Here is a 26,253-nt window from a genome sequence, read left to right as displayed (position 1 = left end):
AGGGAGAAAAAGGAGAGGGAGGAAAAATATAAAAAGATGGAAATCAGTGAGATTAATAAAAGATTGAAGGTATTACAGCAAATAAATCAAACTCAACGCACTGAGGAGGAAAATAAAGAAATGAGAAGTCTAATGAAAATATTATTTTCAAGAATAACGACGTCAATGTCTTCACTTTCAGGGAGGAGATTTAAACGAGAAAGTGTGGATAAAGAAGAAGAAGAAGGAAAAGATTATGTGGTTGATGATGTTGGTGTTATTGACTTTAGTTAGTTTTATTTGTAAATAAATGGAGGAGAGAGTGAAGGCATTCCTTAGGATTCTTTATGTTTTAAAAATAAAGATTGAAATGTATATGTTAAAAACCAAAAAGGTTTTGATACTCTGTCGGAATTTTTCTGATAAATAAATATGAGTTATTGTCTCAAATGTAAAAAGAAAACTAAATCTAAAAATATCTCTTATGTTAAAGCTAAAAATAATAGAGTTTATCAAAAAGGAATATGTCAAGTGTGTGGCTCTAAAAAGTGCCAATTCATCTCTCCTAAAAGTGGAGGAGACATACAAAAGTTTCTCTCAGGAAGTAAATTTACAACAACTGGAATTCCAGGGGAATTACACCTTCCAGGGTATTCTTTCTGTGGTCCAGGAACAAACCTGGATAAAAGATTAGATGAGGCTGACAATCCTAAACCTTGGTCTAAACCTACAAATAGGGTTGACGAAGTGTGTATGAAGCATGATATTGCTTATGGGAAAACCACTACGTTGACTGAAAAACATAAAGCCGACAGAGAAATGTTGTATAATTTGTCTTTGATACAAAATCCAACGTTGAGAGAAAGTTGATAGGTTTATTGTGAGAAATTTGATAAATGCTAAATTGAAAGTTGGTCTTGGTTATTCACCCTCAAAAAACTATTAGGCTCTAATGATGTCATCAAGACTGAGGAGCTTTTGGCTAATGAATTACACAAACCTATAATCACCAAGTTTAAAAGAAGGAAGGTTTATTCCAAAGACACTGTCCACATATGGTCTGCTGATTTAATCGAACTAAATAATGATAAGGGATACAGGTATGCTTTAACCGTTATTGATTTGAGGAGTAGATTTGCTTGGGTTGTTCCCTTAAAAAATAAAAAGGGTGATACTTTAATCTCAGCCTTCCAACAAATATTTAATAAAAGTCATAGAAAACCAAAGAAGTTATGGACTGAAGAGGGAACAGAGTTCTATAACAAAATATTTATGAAATTTCTTAAGGGGGAGGATATTAAATTATACAGCACCTTTAATGAAGGAAAGGCAGTTGTTGTTGAGCGTTTTAATCGTACTTTAAAAGAAAAATTATATTAAAAATTCACACAACTCGGTTCTCAACAATGGGTGTATTTAATCCAGAATATTGTTGATAATTACAATAATACAGTTCATTCATCAACAAAATCAAAACCATCAGAAACATTTACAAAATTAGAATATGAAAAGCAGATTAATTTGAGAAAGCCCAAGTTCAAAGTTGGTGATATGGTAAGAATATACAAATGGAAAAGCCATTTTGAAAAAGGTTATACACAAAAATGGACTCGTGAATTATTTAAAATCATTGATGTAATGGATACAGTTCCTTGGACTTACAAATTAAATGTACAAATTAAATGATATGAATGGGGAAGAAATATTAGGGGCATTTTATTCACAAGAATTACAAAAAACAAAGCTAATAATTCATTAAACAACATTTCTATTCACCCCACCCAGATTAGCTAATTTAATTAGTGGCAATAAAATAAAATAAAATAAAATAAATAAAAAATCATAAGCCACGCCCACACAGACCCCGCCCACACAGACCCCGCCCACACAGACCACACCCATCATCCCCCACCCTCCGTGCACCCCCACCCTTGACCCTTCACCCCCCTCATCCCACCCCCACCTTCCCCACACACAAGGGGAGGGGAGGGGTGGGATGAGGGGGGTGAAGGGTCTTTGGCAGGGGTGCACCTCCCCATTCCCTCCTCCTTTATTCTCTTTTTGTAATTAATAATTAAATAATTGTAAACAAAACAAATATATATAAATAATAGTGAAAACATTAAAATCTTCATATTATTAAAACATTTTCCTTGAGGTATTACACATTCAACTTCTTCCCAGTAGTGTAGCAGCATAGCAAACCTGTTGTGCATTTTGTGATACAAGCACCAAATTTGGCACAAATGTACATTAATATGTTGCGAACATTTTCAGATATTGGGCCACTTGAAATTCTCTCTTTATGTCCGCCATATTGGATTTCAAAATGGCCACCACTTGAAATCTACATTTGCTATTATCTCTGGACGTAATGCATCTATTGACTTGATTCTGGTATCTAAATGTATGTTTTTGGGGGCAAGGAATCCAATGGTACCAATTTCAACTTAATATTATCTATCACAGTCTGTTATATAATTTTATTTGGAAATTATCTAGGCAAATATTGGATTCAACACAATACTTTGAAAAGAATGTCTTAGTTCTGTAAATGTCTTAGGTATAATACTGACATGCTACATGGTCTAGTATTTGAGGCTAGGTGTACTGGTATCTGAGGCTAGGTATATACCGGTACTGAAGATACGTGTACATAAACAGTGTCATGTTAACAAGTTCAGCATTGCCACAAGTACATGTATGTTGTTGACTCATCGTCATGTGCAGTCCCCTTCACACACACAGAGGGCTGTGCACTGAAGGGCAGCCTTTTTGCACTTGCAGCGCCTCACACACCCTTTCTTGCACTTGCAAGAAACCAGCTCAATGCAGCTGTGAGCTGCCTCAGTTAGCCTGGTCCAGTAAGGTGTGTACTGTCCTTCTCCAGTCCTTGACCAACCCCAGTTGGTTGGTGGAGGAAGCTCTGGTGCTGGCAGCAGTATCTGACCCCACACATGTCCACCTTGATACACTGCCCTCTTGACATGTTCCTCCAGAGCTGCCTTCGTTGGAGGGATGAGCTGCACAAATGCAGCCCAAGATGTGTTGTCATTGTCCACTGTACCAGTGTTGTCTTCCAGGACTCGCTTTGCATTGCCTAGCCATTGGTATTCTTCATCAGTCTGCTGTTTGAAGTCTCCTCTGGTCAATGACGCCACTTTAGCAGCTGGGACAGGCGACTTCTTGATGCTGCTAGTGACAGGGGGTACATCAGTGTAGTAGTGCGGCAAGGGGGCGACTGTCTTGGACCGTGCATCCCCAGATCCTCCAACAATGACGATACTCCGATCCACTCCTTCACCAGTGTAAGAAGGATGTTGTATGAGGGAGATAGCGGTACCATGGAAGGAGTCCTTTGATGTTGTTGCACTGGGGTTGTGATCTATGTTGTCTACAGCGGCAGTTGTAAACACTTTGCCACGCATCTTCGGAGGGCAGACCACTCGTTCTCTGTGAAACTGTTGGCAGACACTGTTGCCCATCTGTGCTGAGAGCTGGAGCACTCTATCATAGGAGATGCTCAGGCCAAGGTGTGACAGTCTGTCGACCAATTCCTTCTTGCGTGTATGAGCATGCAGCATCATCCCTATGTATATTGGAAGTGGGGTCTCCTGTGCAACACTGTGCCTGACACTGGTGGATGATGTGGTGCCACGTGTTCGCTTGTGTTTGATGCTGTTGAACTTCAGTATCTGAGCTGTGGCAATTGCTGCAGGGTTAGTGTCTGCCATCTGTTCCTTGATGCCGGGTCCCTCTAGGATCATACTGACTAGGGCAAGCAGCAACGGTGGCACAGATTCTTCTTGACATACTTCAGGGAATCCTGTGAAGGGCTTGGCTTCTCCAAACATGTGACGGCGAACAATCTGTGCAGCATGGGCAAGATGGACTGCATCACTATCACTGTCCAGCTCGCAGGCTTTGGCAAGAGCAGCACCGACATCTTCTTCAAATGCCATCAGGATGTCTCTCCCCTTGGTGTGTGCCCGCATGTCAGGAAACTGAGCCAACAGTCTCTGTTTCAGTCGTGTGGAGTGGACTCTCATGTCGAGCTGGACTCCTAGCTGTTCCATTCTGGACTGATAGAGCTGGACAAGGTCAGCCAATCTGAATACTGGTGCCGTCTCCTCATCTTGTCTGGTTTCTTCAATGTAGAGGACGAGTTCAGCGAAGACAACTGCCGACATTGCTCGCTCTTGTTTTGTGTCCTGTGATCCTGTTGACTGGGCCTTTCTTGTGCGATTGTAAAGTCCTATCAAGCACCGTGGGTGATACTGGGCGTCCAACGCTATCATGTCCCCACCACTGAGACGGCCCAGCAGTTCTGTATCACCAAGAAGGGTTGCACAGGCACGCACTCGTTTGTCCATTTGGAATGTTGCAGCTTTCCAAAGACTGTCAGCCCCAGCAGGTTGTTCACAGAAGAAACAATTTTCTGGGACCTTCTTCTCTGTACTCGATGAGCGTGAATGTAACCTGGTGCGTTTGCATGCAGCTTGTTCCTCATCGCTCTCACATTCTTTCTTGAGTGCTCTCTTTTGTGCTCTCTGCAGTTTGGTGTTGTTGTACTGGAGCCTGCATGTCTGATGATATTTTGCACCGTGTGCAACCATCGCAGCTTCAATGCCATGACCATCATCGAGTCTTTCCAGGTGAAATGATCCTGGAAGCTCTCCAAGTTCACTGAATTTGACCAAGTTCTCTGCAAGTGAACTGTACCCACTCCCAATGTCTTTTCTCTTTGATTGGTCAGGTTTGGTCAGTGTCTCCGTCTTGTCCTCTTGACATATAAGGCATAACTTCCAGTCAGTTGTGGTGAGGTGCTGTGATGTTTATGGTGAAGTTCGCTCAACATCAGCTCGTCTGAAGCTCTTGGACATGGTGGAACTGTCTTCTGAATCTGCAACGATACAATGATATAATGTTAACATTTTGTTATATATATAATAGAGGGGTTTCCTCCACCATACTAATGGAGAGGAGGATAATTCCTCTATATCGTAGAGCATTTAGCTTGGCACACTTAGGGAATTAGTTTTGTGAGATTATGCCGGAATTAAATTTTCACCCATACCGGAGGCAAGAAGAGAAATAAAATCACATGAGATTCTTTAGTTAAAAAATATTCCCAGATTTATTGAATATTTACAAAACATTTGAATTCATAAATTCTTACAATATTTACACAGCCAAGATTTAAATATAAATCAGTCTAAACTCTTATTAGGTTGGACAGTACATTTTCCAGACATACCCCGTTCTGTTAATTACAGCCTTCGTGTTAAATTCAGAACATGTCAAAACTGTCAGTGTGGAATACACACTTCACTCAAAATACTACTTTATATAAAACATTTCTAATTTAAAGCCTTATAGTAAGAATTTCAGATAAACCCCAAAAAAGTAAGACCAGGTTGGCTATTAGACAACCTGCCTCTGTCGTGCCCACCAGACAAGTGGTTTTAGCCAGCACACATGTGTATCAGGTAAGCTTGTGCTGAGTACATCATACCTGAACAACTCAGTGAGGCAGAACACAGCAGTGCACACCAGGGTGACCCCTTCAGTGCATAAACCAATTAACCTGTCCACTGCAGGGCATATAGAAATGAAGTTATTTTCTGCATATAATAATAATATAAGTTCAGTTCTATATAACAATTTCTGTTATCACCACTACCACTACAACTACCACTACTACAAGCTTTGTCTGGAATTTTGTGGACTAACAGACAAACAGACATACAGACAAGCTGGGATCAAAACATTACCTCCTTCCACCATTGAGTGTAGAGGTAAACATCATGGAAATTATATCATGCCCTAGATTTAATTCATGCTTACCCGTGTATTTGCTTCACTGGTTCACAAGGTCTTTTGCATACATGTAATTCAGACTCTCGTCTTCATTGCTGACCACACAATGTTGTCTAGCTGAGCCCAGATTGTATGTAATTAACTCATTTATGTGGAGTCACAAGGTGATTTAAACACAGCCACACACAAAGAACACAGTTGATGTGGGTCAACACACATGCAGCCTCTCTACTCTTTTATTTGGGTCAGGGCTGTGATTAAAGACATGTAGTGGAGTCATGTTTGCAAACATTGTTAAAGACATGCTACAGTGCATTGTTAAGGAAACAAGACAGATGGAAGCCTATACAAGAAATTTCTGTACTCTAGAAACACAAAAGATGGCTTAAAGGGTCTAGGAAAAGGGGATTATGCATGTTTGGTATTTATTGACAATATGAATGTAATGTTACATAAAATATGCATATGAAAAACACAAATGAATGGGTCACTTTGTTTCCTAATGGGATATGAATTTATATTTTAGACTGCCAGTATATATGAGCTTGTCTGAGTTGTTACTAGTGATTTAGTATAGTTTTTTATTTTATTTATATTTACAGAACTAAGACATTCTTTTCAAAGTATTGTGTTGAATCCAATATTTGCCTAGATAATTTCCAAATAAAATTATATAACAGACTGTGATAGATAATATTAAGTTGAAATTGGTACCATTGGATTCCTTGCCCCCAAAAACATACATTTAGATACCAGAATCAAGTCAATAGCTGCATTACGTCCAGAGATAATAGCAAATGTTGATTTCAAGTGGCGGCCATTTTGAAATCCAATATGGCGGACATAAAGAGAGAATTTCAAGTGGCCCAATATCTGAAAATGTTCGCAACATATTAATGTACATTTGTGCCAAATTTGGTGCTTGTATCACAAAATGCACAATTCTTTTGAATATTTGGGCTAAGCCGCCCCACTACAGCACAATTCATCAATTTCTCCCTCACTCAATTCAAAGGTAATTTTTCCAGATGTCTTCTTTAGGTCTTGTATTTCTTTCTGTTTGAGACAAGGGGGGAGAGAAAAATATGAATGATATATTTATGGTGTACTCATTCTAAATGGTGTACCCCACACACATACACATACATACACACACACATACATACATACACACACACATACATACATACATACATACACACATACACACATACACATACATACACACATACACACCCATACATACATACACACATACACACATACACACATACACACACATACACACATACACACATATATACATACATACACACACACACACATACATACATACATACATACACACATACACACACATACACACATACACATACATACACACATACATACATACACACACATACATACATACACACATACATACACACACACATACATACATACATACACACATACACATACATACACATACATACATACACACATACACACATACATACATACACACACATACATACACACATACACACATACACACATACATACATACACACATACACACATACATACACACACACACATACACACATACACACATACACACATACACATACCTCTAAAAAGTTGAGTTTGGAGTCAATCCTGTCGAGATGATACTAGATGCTCATGTTCTTCGGTTTGTAATGATAAAAACAGCACGGCAACACGACTTTTATAATGTCCAAAATGTATTTTCGGGAACAGAACTCAGCTTTAACATTTCGAGGAAACAGGAAATAAGACAATGAGAAATTCCCAACGCGTCATTTCTTGTAAAGTTAAGCAACATGTCATTTCTTTCATTAATTAAAAAAAGGTTCGAGGTTTAAGAATTACAAAGTTTGTGAATGGGTCGATGTTTGAGTGGGTCAAAGATAATCTGCCAGATGATATGTAGAAGAAGGATTATAGGTCTATAAGGGAAAACAAATATTTGTAGTGTTTGAGTGGTCTAATGAACAACATTAAGGATAGGTACTATAGACAAAAGGTTCATAAAGATTAGGGTGGGAGAAATAGAGGTGTTAATGGGCAATGAGGTTTAGAGGAAAATTAACATGTAAGTCAATGGGAAAATGAGTGTCCCAGAAGCAACATATATACACTACTAGGACACAGAGTCCAGGAGCAGATGGGTTTGACTGGGTAAGGTGGGAACAGAGAGAGATGGGTTCGAGCCACAAGACTTTGAGGCAAACACAGAGTTGAGGCATTCGGCTTTGTCACATGCGGTGTCAACTGTGTCGCCATTTGAGGTAAGGGAGGGGATGGAGGGGGAACAAACACCAGAAACGGATTTGACCAGACGCAACCAGGATTTGGAGGAAGGAGACAGGTTTGAGAGTTCATTCTGGAGTGTGGAGAGATAGTGCTTCCTGGCACTCCTGAGGGTAGACACACACTTGTTCAGAGCTTGGTGGAAGGAACTGAGATTTCCTTCAGTTGGATTAGCCTTCCAAGAGGCAAAGGCAAGATGTTTCAGAGCAACTGCCTCACGACAAGATTCAGTGTACCATGGATGGGAGGAAGGGTAAGACAACTGAAGATGAGATGGGATAAATCTGTGCATGACAGAGAACAGTTTGCTTTGGAAGAATTCCCAGAAATAATTGATGTCAGAGGCAGTGGAGATGGGAGACCAGTCCAGATGATTGATGGCTGCCTGAAGACCGTGCCAGTCAGCCTGAGTGAAATGCCAGACTCGTCGACGCTGAGGAGGCTCTCTGAGAATGGCCAAAGAGATGTCCACTTTAACAAGCACATGATCAGAAGAACCGATTGGAGCAGAAGAAGAGCAGCAGACATTTGGAGAGAGGGCAATGCAAGGAGAGTGACGAAGAGAGTTTTTGATAAAGATAGCCGTCTGGTGCTTCTTTGGGCTTTTTGAAAAGCGCTATATAAAATAAATGTATTATTATTATTATTATTATTATTATAGCAACCCCACCACCAGGACGAGGCTCAGGTCTATCATTCCGGAGGAGGGAGTAACCAGGAAGAGATATTAAGGAATCAGAGACATCTTGAAGGAGGAAAGTTTCTGTTAAGCAGATCAAGTCTGAAATGTCAGAAGCAACCTGAATGAAGAGATCAATCAGGTTTGAGCGTAGGCCCCGGATGTTTGAGGTCCATACCATTAATGAAGAGAGAGGAGGGCATCGGGTGCAGGACAGGACAGGGGAGGGTTGGGTCAGAAGAAGGATGAGAGAGGGAGGTAGGGAGCAAGGGGAGAGAATTGAAAGGGAGGGGGGAGGAGGGAGTTTAGGAGGGGAGGTGTGAGGGCCGAGGGGGAGTTTAGAAAGTGGATGATTAATGAGAGACGAACATTTATAACAAATTGGGTTTATTGTGATTTTCAAGTTAGAGATCCGTTTAAGAATGATAGAGGAGGGGTGGAATGAAGGTGTGTTTAGAGCATGTAGTGAGGAAGAATTGTAAGAGATTGATTTTTTTTTTGAAGTGGAATGAGTTGAAGAGGAAATTTAAACAAGCGTTACGCCTAGGTCCCCTGTCGGTGAAGTGATGCGAGTGGAGAAAGTGGCAGATGCAAGGCGGCCATCTTGGATTTTGACGTGGCGACCCAATTTCCAAAAGCGTTCTCCCTTATGCATAGGTACACCCACACACCAGATTAAAAGTTAGTAGTTCGTTTATTTTTCAAGATATTTCGCTCACAAGGTTCAGACATATATCTGGTGGCGGCCATCTCGGATTTTGATGTGGGGACCCAATTTTCAATAGCTTTCTTCCTTATGCCTAGATACACCCACACACCAGATTAGAAGTTGGTACTTCGCTTATTTTTCAAGATATTCCGCTCACAAGGTTCAGACATACATGGCGGCGCCCATCTTAGATTTTGACGTGGCGACCCAATTTTCAAGAGCGTTCTTCCTTATGCGTAGATACACCCACACACCAGATCAGACGTTAGTAGTTCGTTTATTTTTCAAGATATTTTGCTCACAAGGTTCAGACATATACGTATATGGTGGCGGCCATCTTGTATTTTGACGTGGCGACCCAATTTTCAATAGTGTTCTTCCTTATGCGTAGATACACCCACACACCAGATTAGACATTAGTCGTTCGTTTATTTTTCAAGATATTTCGCTCACAAGGTTCAGACATATATATGGTGGCGGCCATCTTGGATTTTGACGTGGCGACCCAATTTTCAATAGCGTTCTTCCTTATGCCTAGATACACCCACACACCAGATTAGACGTTGGTACTTTGCTTATTTTTCAAGTAATTCAGCTCACATGGTTCAGACATACATGGCGGGGCCATCTTGGATTTTGACGTGGGGACCCAATTTTCAATAGGGTTCTTCCTTATGCCTAGGTACACCCAAACACCAGATTAGAAGTTGGTACTTGGCTTATTTTTCAAGATATTCCTCTCACAAGGTTCAGACATATATATGGTGGTGGCCATCTTGGATTTTGAAGTGGCGACCCAATTTTCAATAGCGTTCTTCCTTATGCCTAGATACACCCTCACATCAGATTACAAGTTGGTACTTCGCTTATTTTTCAAGATTTTCAGCACACAAGGTTCAGACATACATGGCGGCGGCCATCTTGGATTTTGAAGTGGTGACCCAATTTTCAATAGGGTTCTTCCTTATGCCTAGATACACCCACACACCAGATTAGAAGTTGGTACTTCGCTTATTTTTCAAGATATTCCTCTCACAAGGTTCAGACATACATGGCGTCAGACATACATGGTGTCAGACATACATGGCGGCGGCCATCTTGGATTTTGACGTGGGTTGCACCCACACACCAAATTCGAATGCCGTCCTTCGCTTATGCACGCACGCACGCTCGCTCGCACGCATGCACGGACGGACACACGGGCGGAGGGGAAACCAAAACCTTTCGCTCCGCGGTGCGACGGGGGACAAAAAGCCTTTTAAATAGGAAGAAAAACAGCGTGTTGTGACATACCACTGAATAAAACACTGCAGGGGAAAGTTTAAACATATTTAAATAATATTTAAACAGAACCGTGAAAAACCATCTTATATTCACAAAATACCGACGGGGAGAGGGCCTAGACCTAGAGGGACAACCACGAGTCACGTGAACAGGGCAAAAGGTGGAGGTCAAGGAGATAATGGGGGCAGGGCGAGACAGCGCACGTGGACAGAAGCACACGATGAGACACAGCACACGTGGAGAAAAGGAAATAAATGTTTTTTTGTTTGTTTTTTGGGGTGGGGGGGGGGGGGGGGATTAAAACGTTAGACAAAGAGTGGATGTTCAGGGAAGTTCGGGGGAGAAGGGAAAATCTAAGAACCAAGCAATACAGCGAAGTAAGGAACTTAAGTTAACAAACACCGACGGGGGAAGCCTCAGGTTGCAAGGCCGCGCACACGGAGCAAACAGAAAACGATTAATTAATTACGAGTTACAGGAAATTCAAACCAAAACGAACTAGAAACAAACAATAACGCATAGACGATAAAATAACGAGTGGAAATTTGACAAACACACGAATGGAAAAATAACAACTTTTGATGCCCAGAGAGAACAAAAGTCGCCACCTCGATCGAGAAAACCAGAAGCGAAAGTTTTCAATCTCTGATTGCTCTTTCTTGTTATTGTTGTTGTTGAAATATGTGTACAGCATGCCCTGGGGTGTGTACTATTACCAAGCAGCTTACTATCGCTTGCCAAGCCTGCCGTTCCTTATCAACCGTTTCTTTGGAGTGCTTTCTTGGAATTTGTAATGACAGAAACCCTTGACGCCTGAAGAAGTATTGATGTCAGAATGTTCCTGATATGGGACAGCGGATAACAGAGCAACAGATGGAAACGCAGGAGATGGGGGCACAGAGACTGATGTGGAAGCTGAACTACCCACCAGAATTCCCACAGGTGGATACGGCAGGTAAACCTCGAGATCCAGAGGTATCGCCAGATCAACAAACAAGGCAAAATCAGAAGGATGATAATCAAGAACCTCGGAAATAGCTTCAGCACCTCAGAAAACCATGTTATAGACACCAAGATCATCAAAATGGGCTCATTAGTTATTGACATGACACAGCGTTTTAATGGGTGCGGATGGCAGCCATCTTGGAAATATGCTAATTAGGACCCCGTGGGACATTTTTTCCCGCTGGCAACATTAAAATTATTTAAGTAGATGTCCTCGGGGTGCTAAAAAATCATTTGGGAATTTAGTTTTAGGTGGGGTGCATGGGAACCTATATCTCCTGCCAAACTATTTGTACAAAGGAGTCCTCCATTCACAATTGTTTGTCAGATTAATGAGGAATAACTTCCATAATGATGTAAATTCGTTGCTACATTTTCCTCCAAACAACGTGTTATGGAATGCGGAATATTTAAACAGTTGTGGTACCGACACAACCTCACGATTGTTACATAAAGTTGTTACATTTTAATAGTTTAAGTAATATTTATGAGCTAGCGGGGTCACCCGTGGGAATCCCACGGGCATGGATGTGTGTGACATTTCGACATATTGAGTTAGATGCTGCACATTCATTTTTACAAAATGGTTACTGGCAAGTCATCAGATCCAGAAATGGTGTGATGAACACAATTTATTTATTTCACATAATATGTGACCCCTCACTCCTCTCCACCTGACACTCTCCTGTCTCCACATGACACTCACCTCTCTCCACCTAGCACTCCTCTCCTCTCCAATCCCTCACATTCCTCTCCTCTCCAATCCCTCACACGCCTCTCCAATCGCGCCTCACACTCCTCTCCAATCGCGCCTCACACTCCTCTCCAATCGCACCTCACACTCCTCTCCAATCACGCCTCACCCTCCTCGCCAATCGCGCCTCACACTCCCCTCCAATCACTCCTCTCCAATCGCGCCTCACACTCCTCTCCAATCGCGCCTCACACTCCTCTCCAATCGCGCCTCACACTCCTCTCCAATCGCGCCTCACACTCCTCTCCAATCGCGCCTCACACTCCTCTCCAATCGTGCCTCACACACCTCTCCAATCGCGCCTCACACTCCTCTCCAATCGTCCCTCACACTCCTCTCCAATCGCGCCTCACACTCCTCTCCAATCGCGCCTCACACTCCCCTCCAATCACTCCTCACTCCCCTCTCCAATCGCTCCTCACTCGCCTCTCCAATCGCTCCTCACTCGCCTCTCCAATCGGCTTTCCCCGTCTCGTTTCTCTCGTTTTTCTCCCGTCTCGTTCTTTTTCTTGCTCCAAATCGGCCCGTCTCGCCCGTCGGAATCGGAAATCGGCCCGTCTTGCTTTCTTGCTTGCGCGTAAATAAATTGTGTTCATTACACCATTTCTGGATCTGATGACTTGCCAGTAACCATTTTGTAAAAATGAATGTGCAGCATCTAACTCAATATGTCGAAATGTCACACACGTCCATGCCCGTGGGATTCCCACGGGTGACCCCGCAAGGTTGCATTGATGTTCGTCGATGGACTCGTTCGCCCGTCTCATTCGTTTTCTTGCTGCATCCTGTTCAAGTCTGCGTTCTTCATCGAGCGTCTCATTCATTTTGGAAATAGAAGTTTCCACGCAGCGCATGAATTGTCACGATCCTCAAGAGGAATTTGTCTCGTAATCATCAAATGATAAATGGCAAGTAAATTATATTGTGGAAAATTAAAGATTTCAAATAAACCTATTTAAAGTGTATGCGCACATAACTAATTTTAAAAAACGAAGAAATATCTCTCGGTAATTTCCTGAAACATATTTTACTTCCGGCTAATAATGTTGAATGAAATAAAAACGAAGAAATATATGTCGGCATCATTGTTGACGTTTTTGTGACGACTGTCATCAAACGAAAAAGTAATATATCTTAACGGAAAAGCAAAAGCGAATTTTTAATATATATCGACACGTTGCCGTCGGTGTCATGTTGGGCGGTGTATGATACACCATCACACGATTTTTAAAAATATATCTCTGCATTTTCCCACGTGTGTGGAATGTTCTCAATTATTGCTGACACCGAGTCCAAAACCATCGATAAAAATGAAATCATATGGTGAGTTAGATTGGAGATAAAGGCGTGAGAGAGACTCAATGGCCTTGAAGTTACAGGCCTTTGAGAATTCATTTCGTTCTATAAACGGCAACTTTCATCAGATTTTCTTCCCGTTTTTTTTCAACCGAGTCGAAAACTATGTTAGTGACTGTGAAAAATGAAATGATATATCGAATTTTTAATATGTATCGACACGTTGCCGTCGGTGTCATGTTGGGCGGTGTATGATACACCATGACGAGATTTTTAAAAATATATCTCTGCATTTTCCCGCGTGTGTGGAATGTTCTCAATTATTGCTGACACCGAGTCTAAAACCATCGATAAAAATGAAATCATATGGTGAGTTAGATTGGAGATAAAGGCGTGAGAGAGACTCAATGGCCTTGAAGTTACAGGCGTTTGAGAATTCATTTCGTTCTATAAACGGCAACTTTCATTGGATTTTCTTCCCGTTTTTTTTCAACCGAGTCTAAAACTATGTTAGCGACTATGAAAAATGAAATGATATATCGAATTTGATTTGAAATAAAACTGGGAGAGAGCGCAAGACACCACGGGCCTACAAAACAGGCCTCAAAGCTATGCGAGTTAATAAAATGGTGGATATTTTTTGTTTATAATTATATGAAGCCACTCCCAGAATGGGTGGAGCTATGAGTGGAGCTACTCTACAAACCGAGTAAGCCACACCCCGGACAGACGCCCAACAGACAGACAGACAGACAGACAGAATCATCTACGGCTATTATAATATAGATTGCTGTTGCATTTTATAATTACACACAAATGCACCAGAATTTATCTCCCCCAAAATGCCTGATTAATGCCCCATTTGCCCCCACCAAACCTTTATTTATTTTCTCTGTGATTTATTTATTTATTTTCTCTGTGATTTACTTATAGGTGAGGGCGAGACTACCGGAAGTAAGCTGTAACACGTGCCCTTTTGTGGTTTGTTTTCAACGTATCCAATCACGTGACTGTTGTCGCGAAGGGTTCACTAACCGGAAGTTACGTAGTTCCGCGGGCGCCTATTGATTTATTTTCTCTGTGATTTACTTATTTATTTATGTTCTCTGTGATTTATTTATTTATTTTCTCTGCGTTTTATTCATTTATTTATTTTCTCTGTGATTTATTTATTTATTTATTTTCTCTGTGATTTATTCGTTCCTCTCTCAATGGTGAAGATCAAATACTTTTTTTTTTTAATTATCGTATCCGGATTCGGATCTTCACCAAAAGCGAATCGATTCGTCCTTGTCACACCCAATCTGTCGACCAGTCCGAATCCTTCCATAACTTTTTGAGATATCCTGCTCACAGACAAACAGGTGAAAACAACCTCCATCCACCTTCGGTGGCAGAAGTAACAAAATAATACAGGTAGCCTACACAAGGTGAAGGTACAGCGACACTACGTCCCTTCCTCGTGCGTTAATCAAACAAAATACAATATGGAGCTGGAGAACAGATGTAAACTGTCCATGTAAATAAATAAAAGTCACAGCAAATGGAAATGGTTGAACAAGCAAAACGTACTCATACATTTTGTGCTGGGAAGTGTACAGGATGCCCAGGGGGACTCGTGTCCGACGGTAACGGTGTTGTTGTAGTCGGTGTTGACCCGTTGTTCAGTGGGAGGGTCGGCTCTGGTGCTGCGTCAAAAAAAATCTGGCTTCAAACGATCTATGAAGACCGTCTGACGACCATCATTAATATCGAGGGACGTTGTCGTTGTGAAGCGTGGCTCGTGAACGCCTGTTGTGAATTGTGAAGTGGGCGTGGTTCATAAAGTAGGCGTGGCTCGTGAAGTGGGCATGGTTCGTAAAGTCGATGTTGTTCACGATGAGCGTTATTCTTGAAGTGGGTGTGGTTCAAGAAGTGGGCGTGGTTCAAGAAGTGGGCGTGGTTCGTGAAATGCACGTCGATGGTGAAAATGCGACTATCCTGAAGTCAAATCCCCACCCTAACCCATCTAAAAACCCTTCCTTCAGTTCATGCATACATAATAAATACATGATACAAATACTCAAATGGATTTGTCAACGTTGGCTTTTCCTTTGCCGTTTTCCTGCTGCGTGACCATTGCATAATTATAATGCCGTTTGAGCAATGACCCACGGTCTGACTGATAAGATGGTCAAGAATCCCTTTACTTGGCCAATGAGGTATTACTTTCCCGAGGTTTTGTCACGTTGAAAAGCAAAATGAGGCACAAAATGAGGGACCACCATAACTCGTATTTACACATCACACGCCTCGCCCTCCCCCTCCCCGCCATTGTTTTTAGGATGGTATTGCTCTTTGTCCCTGGGGCAGTGTGTTGGCCTCCAGGGCATCACAAAACATAAAAACTAGGGAGGTGGGATGAAAGGTACACCGAAATCATGTGAAACATGACCTAAGCTACTCAATTATAACCATTCATTACATTTGATGTTTTTGCACAACTTAAAACTTGGGGATACTTCGAACGGCACTTGTAGTGATTAGTCTCGCGAGATTCTGAACAAAACATCGTTTACTGAACAGAACACTACGATTATGGTCCATATACCCGTATGCCGTATCATCCACGCACCCTATCATGTCGCAATTTCTTGGCATGGGTGATGAACGTCATAAACTTTTATTATTCACTCACGTCGGGTCATAGATAAGATATATAGTGCTTCAGAAAGTATTCACACCTCTTGACTTTTTCACATTTTGTTGTGTTAAAGCCTGGACGGTGGGAGGGATTTTCGAAGCTCCACACGGTCTCCACGTTTTTCGAAGTTAAGTCTGTTCACAATTGTATTTTGTCGAAACTGTATTTATCTTTCGGTGTGTGAAGTTATTGTGTGCAACTTTGGTTGTTTCTCGGTGTTTATCTTTCATAAATTGATCGTCTGTTTGCCGTGTCGTGTCTTGAGGCCTTGTACAGTGTGCACTGTACAACCTTGAGGCTTTGTTTTTCTCTCAGCGGTCCGTCGTTTGTGATCCAATAACTTTCGTTCTCTGTATTCCCAGGCTTTTCACCCATAGCCTACTTCCTTGTGTAAATCTCAACTCAAAAAAAAAAAAAAAAAAAAAAAAAAAAACAATTTCCTTCTCTGTTCTCATTCGTTTATTCATTCTTATTCGTTCGTTCGTTCTTCGACCACGTGTTTCTCCCCCATTTCCCCAGATAGTTTTCACTCATTAACCTTCAATGTTTACACTTTCCCCTCAAGTTATGTATTCCGTCATATTTTATAACACCTTTTTCTTCTTCTTCTTTAAAAGGCTGCTTTCGACTTGCTCACCAAATCAATTCATCCCAAAAAAAATATCCATCTCCTATAGTGCCTTTTTTCTACATTCCCTAAACTCTCCTGCACTCTATCCTCCATCCAGCGTCCTTAAACGTATTTTTAACTCGAAGGTCACAAGAAACTCATTTTGCAATAAATGTTCGTTTCCCATAAATCGTACACTTTCAAAAATCCAATCTCACCCCTCCCCTCCAAATCTTCCCCATAACCCCTCCCCTCCAAATCTTCCCCATCACCCCTCCCCTCCAAATCTTCCCCATCACCCATCCCTTTCAAAACTCCCCCCTTGCCCCCTCCCTCCTAAACTACCCCCTCACCCCTCCCCGCCAAGACGCCCCCTCGCCCCTCCCCTCCTAGACTCCTGCCTCACCCCTCCCCTCCAAATCTCCCCCATATCCCATCCCTTTCAAATCCCTCCCCTTGTCCCTTCCCTCCCAAACTCCCCCCTCACCCCTCCCCTTCAAATCTCCCCACCCTCATTGCTTCTCAATTTCCCCCCTCTCACTCCCCCTCCTCAAAGCGTCCTCCCCGCTTCTTCCCCCTTCAAACTCTCACCTCCATCTCCCCCAACCTTCTGCCTCGCTCTTCCCCCTCCTCAAATAACACCTCATTGTGGCTCACCCAATCACCATCAAACCTTTTGTCCGCCCCATCCTTCCCTTTCTCCGAGCTATTCTGAAATCTCTGACACACCTTCAACAGCTCTCCCTATCTCTTCCACCTCTTCCACATCTTACCCTACCCCTCCTCCCCCCTGTTCTGTATCTGATGCTCCCCCTTCCTCTTCATTAACGGTATGGACCTCAAACATCCGGGGCCTTCGTTCAAACTTAACTGATCTCTCCATACAGGTTGCTTCTGTCAAACCAGACGTGATCTGCTTAACAGAAACTTTCCTCCTTTATGATGTCTCTGATTCCATAGTATCTCTCCCGGGCTACTCCCTCCTCCGGTATGATAGACCTGAGCCTCGTCCTGGAGGCGGGGTTGCTATCTTTATCAAAAACTCTCTTCCTCACTCGCCCTGCACTGCACTCTCTCCACCTCACCCCCAGGAATACCTCTGGCTACGGCTTCCCCTTCGCTCCCACCTCTTGTTCATATGTGTGTTGTACCGTCCACCAAACAGTGATGACTCCATCTACATCTCGCTGTCTGATGATATGGACCAACTTCTATCTACTCATCCCAACTCTCTCTTCCTCATATGTGGTGATTTCAATTGTCACCATGCCAGTTGGCTGGGTGTGTGCCTGAATTTAAAATGGATTAAATTGAGATAAATTTTTTTTTTTGTCATGTATCTACACATAATATTCCATAATGACAAAGTGGGGGAAAAAAAAAGAGAATTTTTTACAAAATAATTGAAAATGAAAGCTCAAATGACGAGTCAATAAGTATTCAACCCCTTTGCTCTGACATTCCAAATTGAGTTCAAGTGCATCCAATTTCCTTTGATCATTGTTGAGATGTCTCCACAACTTGATTGGAGTCCACTTGTGGCCAATTCAATTGATTGGACATGATTTAGAAAGAAACACACCTCTCTCGATAAGGTCCCACAGTTGACAGTGCAAGTAAGAGCAGAAACTCGAACATGAAGTCCAAGGAACCGTCCGTAGAACTCCGAGATAGAAATGTGAGGAGGCATAGATCTGGGAAAGGGTATAAAATAATTTCTAGTGTTGAAAGTTCCCAAGAGCACAGTGAGCTCTGCCATGAGGAAATGGAAAGAATATGAAACTACCCAGACTCTTTCTAGAACTTGTCGTGTGAACAAACTGAGTAACCGGGCAAGAAGGACCTTGGTCAAGGGAGGTGACCAAGAACCCAACGACCAGTCAAACAGAACTACAGAGTTCCTTGGCTGAGATGGAAGAACCTGACGGAAGGACAACAGTTGCTGCAGCACTTCCCAAATTGAGGCTTTATGGGAGAATGGCCAGACAGAAGCCATTCCTGAGAAAAAGGCACATGACAACACACCTGGAGTTTGCAAAACAGCACATGAAAGACTCTGGGAGCATGAGGCAAAATATTCTGTGGTCTGTTGAGACAAAAATTGAACTCTTTGACCTGAAGGTAAAGCACCACGTCTAGTAGAAACCGAGCCCAGCTCTTCACCCATCTGACACTATCCCTACCATGAAGCATGCTGGTGGCAGAATCATGCTATGGTGATACTTTTCAGTGGCAGTGACTGAAAGACTTGTAAGGATAGAGGGAACAATGAATGGAGCCAAATACAGGCAAATCCTTGAGGAGAACCTGGTTCCGAGTGCAAAAGACCTTCGACTGTGGCGAAGATTTACATTTCAACAGGTCAATGACCCAAAGCATACAGCATACAGCAACACTGGAATGGCTTCAGAACAAGAACGTGAAAGTCCTTGAGTGGCCCAACTAACGGCCAGACTTGAATCCCATTGAGAATCTCTGGAAATACTTGAAGATTGCTGTTCACCGATGCTCCCCATCCAACTTGACAGAGCTTGTGCAAATCTGCAAGGAAGAATGGGAGAAACTCCCCAAATCCAGATGTACAAATCTGATACAGACACATACAAGAAGACTCGAAGCTGTAATCGTTGCCAAAGGCACTTCTACGAAGTATTTACTCAAGAGGTTGAATACTTATTTAAATTAGATATTTCTGCATTTCATTTTTAATAAATTTCTATTTTAAAAAATCCAATTTGTCATTATGGGGTATTATGTGTAGATGAGGGGGGAGGGGAAAACTTAATTTAACCCACTTTAAATTTAGGCCGTAACACAACAAAATGTGAAAAATTCATGGGGTGTGAATACTATCTGAAGGCACTGTATGAAGTTTCAGATTTTTGGGATGACGATTTCAATTCAACCAATTATGGCTGGAATACCACTTCACCAATGACGTCATCATTATCACTCTCTCTACATACCCCATCGAGAGTTGAAGACAAATGCCAAGTTAAAAAAAAAATTGTTCAGCAGTTTTGAAGATGATGTCCAAATATTTCCCTTAAATCCAATATGGCTCTCAGTTAGCAATATCATATTGTCCATGAGGAGTCATTCCTATGTTTTCCTATGTTTAAAGTTTCCCATCGATCGGACGAGTGGTTGCAGAGAAAATCATTTTTTAAAGCGAAAATATACAGACACGGACACACACAGACAAACACACACATGCACACACACACAGAGGGGGAATTGCAATAGTTTCACATCCTCTTCGGGCAGTCAGTAAAGAAATGAGCCGAACTGCACACCTTAAGAGAAATAGGAGGATACTTGAATGGATCAATCTTCGCAGTAAGCTGGTACTCATTTTGCTGACATCAGAAGGACAACAGGCTGAGTGAACCTACCTGGTGTTCATTCAATGACATGATAGGGGCTTGAACTCAAGACTTAGATCTCAAGCCAGCCCTTAAAGAATCATGCTTTATGCAATAGCTTATGTAATTTTATCTAGCTTATCTAAATAGCTTACCTTAAAAAATCATGCAATAGCTTATCGTCAGTTAAACATTAATGTTTCTTGGTTTTTTAAAATAGCTCGAAAAACAAAATTAAAGAAAAGGTGCTCAAACAATTGGGAAGAGTAAAACAGTGAATGTCTCAACTGATTACTCAAAATAATGAAAGAGAGCATTGATTTCCTCCTTTCACAGTTTAAAAAAATCAATCACTTCTGATAACAATCTTGAACATTTAGTTGCAGATTTGGCAAGAAAGAAATGTAGTCAAAATCAAATCTGAACAAGTTCGCTCATCGGAGAATGCAAGGCTTAATGATAGAAGGGGGGGGGGGGGGGGGGGGGAAACAGTAAAAAGAAATTTGCTTGCATTAAAAAAGTTTTTAAAAATCAAATTGCTATATTCTTCAACAACATGTGTATTCCAGGTTGTTGCGAATGGTCACAGTGATCTTCCCCAGATTGTTGCCATAAAGTGCTCGACCAGTCCTCCTTTTGCAACGAATTCCTGCGATTGCATTTGTCCTCTTTGTTGCCGAACATCAATACATTAACCAACATCAGAAGCTCAAACTTGGATGTTCAGGCCTTTTATATTTGAATTTGATTGGTTTCCTCCAATTAACAGGAAGAAGAGTGTTTAGCAACCTATAGTTTGATTGGAAGAATGTTCATAGTGCACTCAGACAGCCAAATCAGTCCATACAATATAAATGGTTGTGTTGGAAGGGGGTAAAGATGGGGAAGGGGTGCATTAAATATTATGAACACTGAAATATCCAAGCAATTGCCTGTTTGGGTTCAATAGAAAAAGAGATGCATGAAAGTGCTGAAGAATCCACGTCTACTCCTCAAAACGGCGAATGATGCGTGAGCACCATGGTGTGCACTGCAAATCAAACTTGCTTTCATAGATGGTGGGACAAAGCCCCCATTGGTTCCTACGGTATATTCCGAGGTACGTGTACACATCAGGTTTGTACAACATGGGGCACTTGATGCCAGCAGCCCGAATGGCACCATCCACTGCAAAAACGTCCTCTTCGTTGGTGAAGTCCTGGCTATAAATGCACATTACGTGCTTCTGGTCGGATCCTTTGACAGATGGACTAACTTTGGCGGAGCGCAGGCGTCCGTCCACCACTGCACGTGATATACATGCCCATGCGTGGTCCACCTGCACCCAGGATTAACACAGAGGTATACACATAAAGAAGATGTTTAAGGAACTTTGCTTCATATTGATTAAAAAGTCCTGAACCATGATCTTTTCTACACTAATTAAACCACCTCCTCCAACCCCCAATTTTACTCAAGTTTCCATCTAGTCCACCACTGCCCCTCACCTTATCCACCTCCGTTGTTTGTCCCTCTCCCTATATTTTCTCCCTCGGCCTGCTTTTGGCATTTCCCTATTATCTTTCCGCTGTTGCTTTTCTTATGTTGCATCCTGAAACATTCTGTGTTCGAGCTCTTCCAAGAGCCTCGATTCTGTATGCAAAGAAAAAAAGAAAAGTTCATACGTGGAAGGTGCATGCGTACGCACGCACGCACGCACACACACACGCACACACACACACACACACACACACACACACACACACACACACACACACAGAAATGAGAATAAGAAAACTTCACAAACTGTTCCATGAATCATGATCCCTTACTGAAACAGAGGTGTATATTTTGAGACCTGGGAGGCCTCCATTCCACCTTCTGAAACCCACATTTGGAGATAACAACCAACGACATACAATATTTGTTGTGACAACGACACACAATCTCAATCAATCCGCCCCTCTCGATGTTGTCTTGGCCAAGGGTGTCGACTCGACTATGAGGCAGATCCTCGGTTCCCCTCAGATTTACTGGGCTTGAGGCCACCGATCACAAATAACTTGGTGTTACTGCTGCGGGTTGCAAGGTAAACGCGAACACCAATTAGTCTACCAAGTTACCCTAGGGTTATCCGTCTGACAACCATTTACCTGATTCAAGTGGCTTTCCAATCAGAGGACACACCCTCGTTTATGCACTTAATTCGATCTTAGTTAAAGCGACCGAGCTTACCGCAGGTGCGTACCGGATTTGGATACAAGCCAATGAAGTAGGGGATTATAACCTCCCAGTGTAACCTAGATGCAAACAGTGCTGGACCAATGGGGAAAAGACGAACACGGATTGGAAATGAAGTACAACAGGAGGGGATTTATTATGTACAGGAACCAATGGTGTAAAATGTGGAATGCAGCATCATGCGGGGAGGGGGACTCAAGGATGTTAATGTTCAAACAGACAATCAAACAAACGTAAAAAGGTGGAATGAAATAAAAATGTACAAAGCAATCGCAAGCAATATAGAGTAGAGCGATATGTACAGCAAAGAAAATGGACAAGAGCAGAACTTAACCAATGTCTTACTTACTGGCTATACACAACATGGGTACCCAATCGGACCATCCACGGAGGGAGATAAGAACAGAAGAAAGAGAAAGTATGAGGGTTACCGGCCTCTTAGCTCACCGGGCGGAAGATTTTGTGGTCCAACAACCTAAATGCTAAAAGGAGGGATCAAAGGGGGAGGAGTACTGTGGTATCTAGGGTATGTGGTTTGTAAAGGTGCAGGGTGGGTGTGTGTAATACATGTAGTGCATTAGGTGTGATAGGAACCCATGAAGGTGCATTTCTATAGGGTTGCCCTCAAAAGGAGTGTTCCTTGTTGAGGTCGTGAGTTCAGTATAACCACCTTTAGAGGCCATTTTTCTTCTTCGTGAGTTCAGTATAACGATAATAATAATAATAATAATAATAATAATAATAATAATAATAATAAAGCCAAGAAAAGAATGTGCGAGAGAAATAGCATACTGTGTGATAATATAAAGGGAGTGTGTATGCGTGCCTTGGCTTCGGCCCTAATCCGTGTGCTCGCTCAGTCCACCCCAAAGCTTTGGCTCCCAAGTTAGGCTTGTACCAGACGTAATGCTTTGAATTTAGACCAAACAGTTCAATTTTTCTCCACATGCCTGGAGTATCATTAAGATGCTCTTTCAAAAACTCCATATGAGCTTTAAGATGCATCTTTTGCAGTAATGGCTTCTTTCTTGTGTTGTGGAAGAAAATCAATTGCGTACGTAATTTGTGCAATTAAATGGATTTTCTTGAGTCTCCGCCTGTTGTGACAGACACTAAAGTTTAATTGCTTACTTAAGCTTCATATATACATATATTAATGCATGTAGTGATCAGCTTTAATTGTGTTCTATAGAACTTACTAGCCTAGCAACTATTTACTCAGTGCTTTTCATTGACAGGTCATAAATTAGGCTAAAGGCAAACTGGAGGAACCTGCCTGCTCGGAAAAGCTTCCGCCGTTTGTAACTCTTGAAAACTTTATTATCTTGGAGAAGTGAAGGCCAAATCCATGTTGCATGACGTGCTCCACACCTGGTGAGCCGATAATTAAAATTACAAAGCATACTTTGTTTTCCAAAAGGACTGTCGATGAGTTCGTAAAACTTTAACTGTATACTCAAAAGGTTTAAACTATAGAGTAAAACACTTTTATTGTTTGTACGTTTGTACAAATATATAGTGTAGTTCTGAAGTTACATTAAAAGTGTTAACATTTGTATGAGATTAAGCAGTCGTCCTCCCACTGGAGAAGAGATAGTTGCCTAGCAACTGGGCTGGGGAATCAAATGAATTGCACACTTTCTTTCAAGCCAACACAACTGTGGGTTATGGGAATGTTCTGAGACAAAATGGGAAATGTATTATGTTATAACTGTATGCTTCACAATAACTGAGAATTGTACTTTCTATAACCCAAAATCTCTCCCAAGATGAAAGGAATGGACAAATCCAGTTTGCCTTCATCACGCTTGAATCTCTTGCAACTTTTCTTATCTCGTTCCCCCATTCCCCCCGATCTCAGTTCCTCCCTCTCTCTCTCTCCTCCCCACAGCCCCCACCCTATTGTCCTTGTTCTTCACAAAAGTATAAAGAAAACTGTGCTGCACCAATGTTTTAGGATTTTGCTTAGGAATTGGTGTGTGTGTGTGTGTGTGTGTGTGTGTGTGTGTGTGTGTGTGTGTGTGTGTGTGTGTGTGTGTGTGTGTGTGTGTGTGTTCTTTTTGGATTTGGATTCGTGCCAAGTGGTTTTCTGTATTCCTTTGATGTATATCTTCCTTGTAACATAAGCAAAGTCCTCCACGTTTCATTAAAAATCAGTCGATCGTCTTCTGAACAAGTTTGGACATTAATTTTTGAGTTTGTCTATCATTCAAGGCTAAATTAATTAGTTCCACATCAAATGGCGACCGTGACAGGATGCTGACGCTGGAGCGATCTGGAGTGACAGGGGAGCAGGGAAGTGGGCGAAGGTGAATGCAAAGAGATTGAGCCTAAATTTGAAGGTAAGGGACAAATTTTGTACCCTGTTAAAGCTGTCTTCACCTCACGTACTACAATCTCTCTCTTCTCGCTCCACGTCGTCTGGTAACGTATCAAATAACCAATTGCTGATTTTTCATGACCGTGTATCATGTTCATTGGATGTGTCATCTGTCTGCTTGTTCTTGCATTTGTTTTTGTTATGTATAAGTGTAAAACCCTCCCGCAGGTTGAAATCTCGGTTGGATGTGTAAATGCTCAGTGAATTGTGATAGATATCTGATTCGGTTATGGGGCACCGGACTCTGAACGAGTGGGAAACCCTGGTTTGTGTTATCTGGTGTGTGTTATCTGGTTCTGGCCATTAAAGATTCGGTTTGGGGCACCGGACGTTGATCACATGAAAACCATAGAGTGTGTTTGATAGTTAGGACAGTATCTGATCTGATCTGGTTTTGGCTGTTAAGCACAAATCTACTCTTACTGCAGAAGAGGGGTTGTGAAAACAGTGATTTGTTGTGTGGTTTGTTTATTTGTCACAGTTGGTGACAGTTGTGTGCTTACAAGTTTGGTTACTGATATCCAGCCAGATCTGGTATCAGTGTCGAGTGAATTGCTTACAGTATTCAAGTGTGTTGTGCGTGGTGGGAAGGTTGTGTGCGTGGTGAATTGCATTTTTCCTGATTTGATTTTGACCTGGGTTGATTTGATCTGTTGTAGGTACACTAGTGTTGAATTGTTGCTTTGATTGACTGTTGTTGATTGATTGTTGTTGGTTGTTCCTTCCTCTGATTGTTTTCGATTTCTGATTTGATCTGATTGATTGTGGTTGTCTGTTGTCTTGATTTTACTCTTTCTTTGAGGGTGATTTAATGATTTGGATGTCTTTGATGTTGATTCTTTCCTTTTTGCTTGTGCTCACTTTTGATTTGTTGGAGTTGAATTCTGATTTGATTTCCTTGATTTGATTTGATTTGATTTGTGCTGGTTGGAAAAGTGATTTGTGATTGCTGATTTGATCTGTTTGATTTTGAATTGTTTGATTTAATTTGTGATTTCAATTTGATTGATTGCTAATAGGGATCTGTGTTGATTGTCCCTCTTGATGATTTGGGTTGATCTGGATATGTACAAATTCTGGTTGGTTTTATAGTTGGCGTTTTGGTTATTCAATTTACTGGTTCTGGTATGTGTATTATTGGTCACAGATC

At 41.7% G+C, this 26,253-nt stretch overlaps 2 protein-coding genes across 4 annotated transcripts in view; both read right to left on the bottom strand.

The window, feature by feature from the left end:
* LOC137435500 (UPF0696 protein C11orf68 homolog) overlaps positions 1-15,687 on the bottom strand; it is a 53,677-nt gene extending 37,990 nt beyond the window's left edge. The window contains exons 1-2 of one of the 2 annotated variants that reach the window (XM_078784228.1): positions 15,424-15,687; positions 6,804-6,855 (exon numbers count right to left, since the gene is read on the bottom strand). The gene's annotated coding sequence lies outside the window, so the exon portion shown is untranslated. The remainder of the gene's footprint in view (positions 1-6,803; positions 6,856-15,423) is intronic. The other variant, XM_068129343.2, reaches the window with a different exon arrangement.
* A 4,598-nt stretch (positions 15,688-20,285) lies between these two features.
* Positions 20,286-26,253, bottom strand: part of C9H11orf68 (chromosome 9 C11orf68 homolog) — a 39,582-nt gene continuing 33,614 nt past the window's right edge. For both annotated transcript variants that reach the window (XM_068129345.2, XM_068129346.2), the window contains exon 3: positions 20,286-21,821. In XM_068129345.2, coding sequence (XP_067985446.2) covers positions 21,489-21,821 — 333 coding nt within the window. In that variant the 3' untranslated portion in view covers positions 20,286-21,488. The remainder of the gene's footprint in view (positions 21,822-26,253) is intronic.

Source organism: Myxine glutinosa, chromosome 9 (genome assembly GCF_964187855.1).
Source record: "Myxine glutinosa chromosome 9, kmMyxGlut1.1, whole genome shotgun sequence".
NCBI lineage: Eukaryota > Metazoa > Chordata > Myxini > Myxiniformes > Myxinidae > Myxine > Myxine glutinosa.
This window is presented reverse-complemented; position numbering and strand designations above follow the sequence as displayed.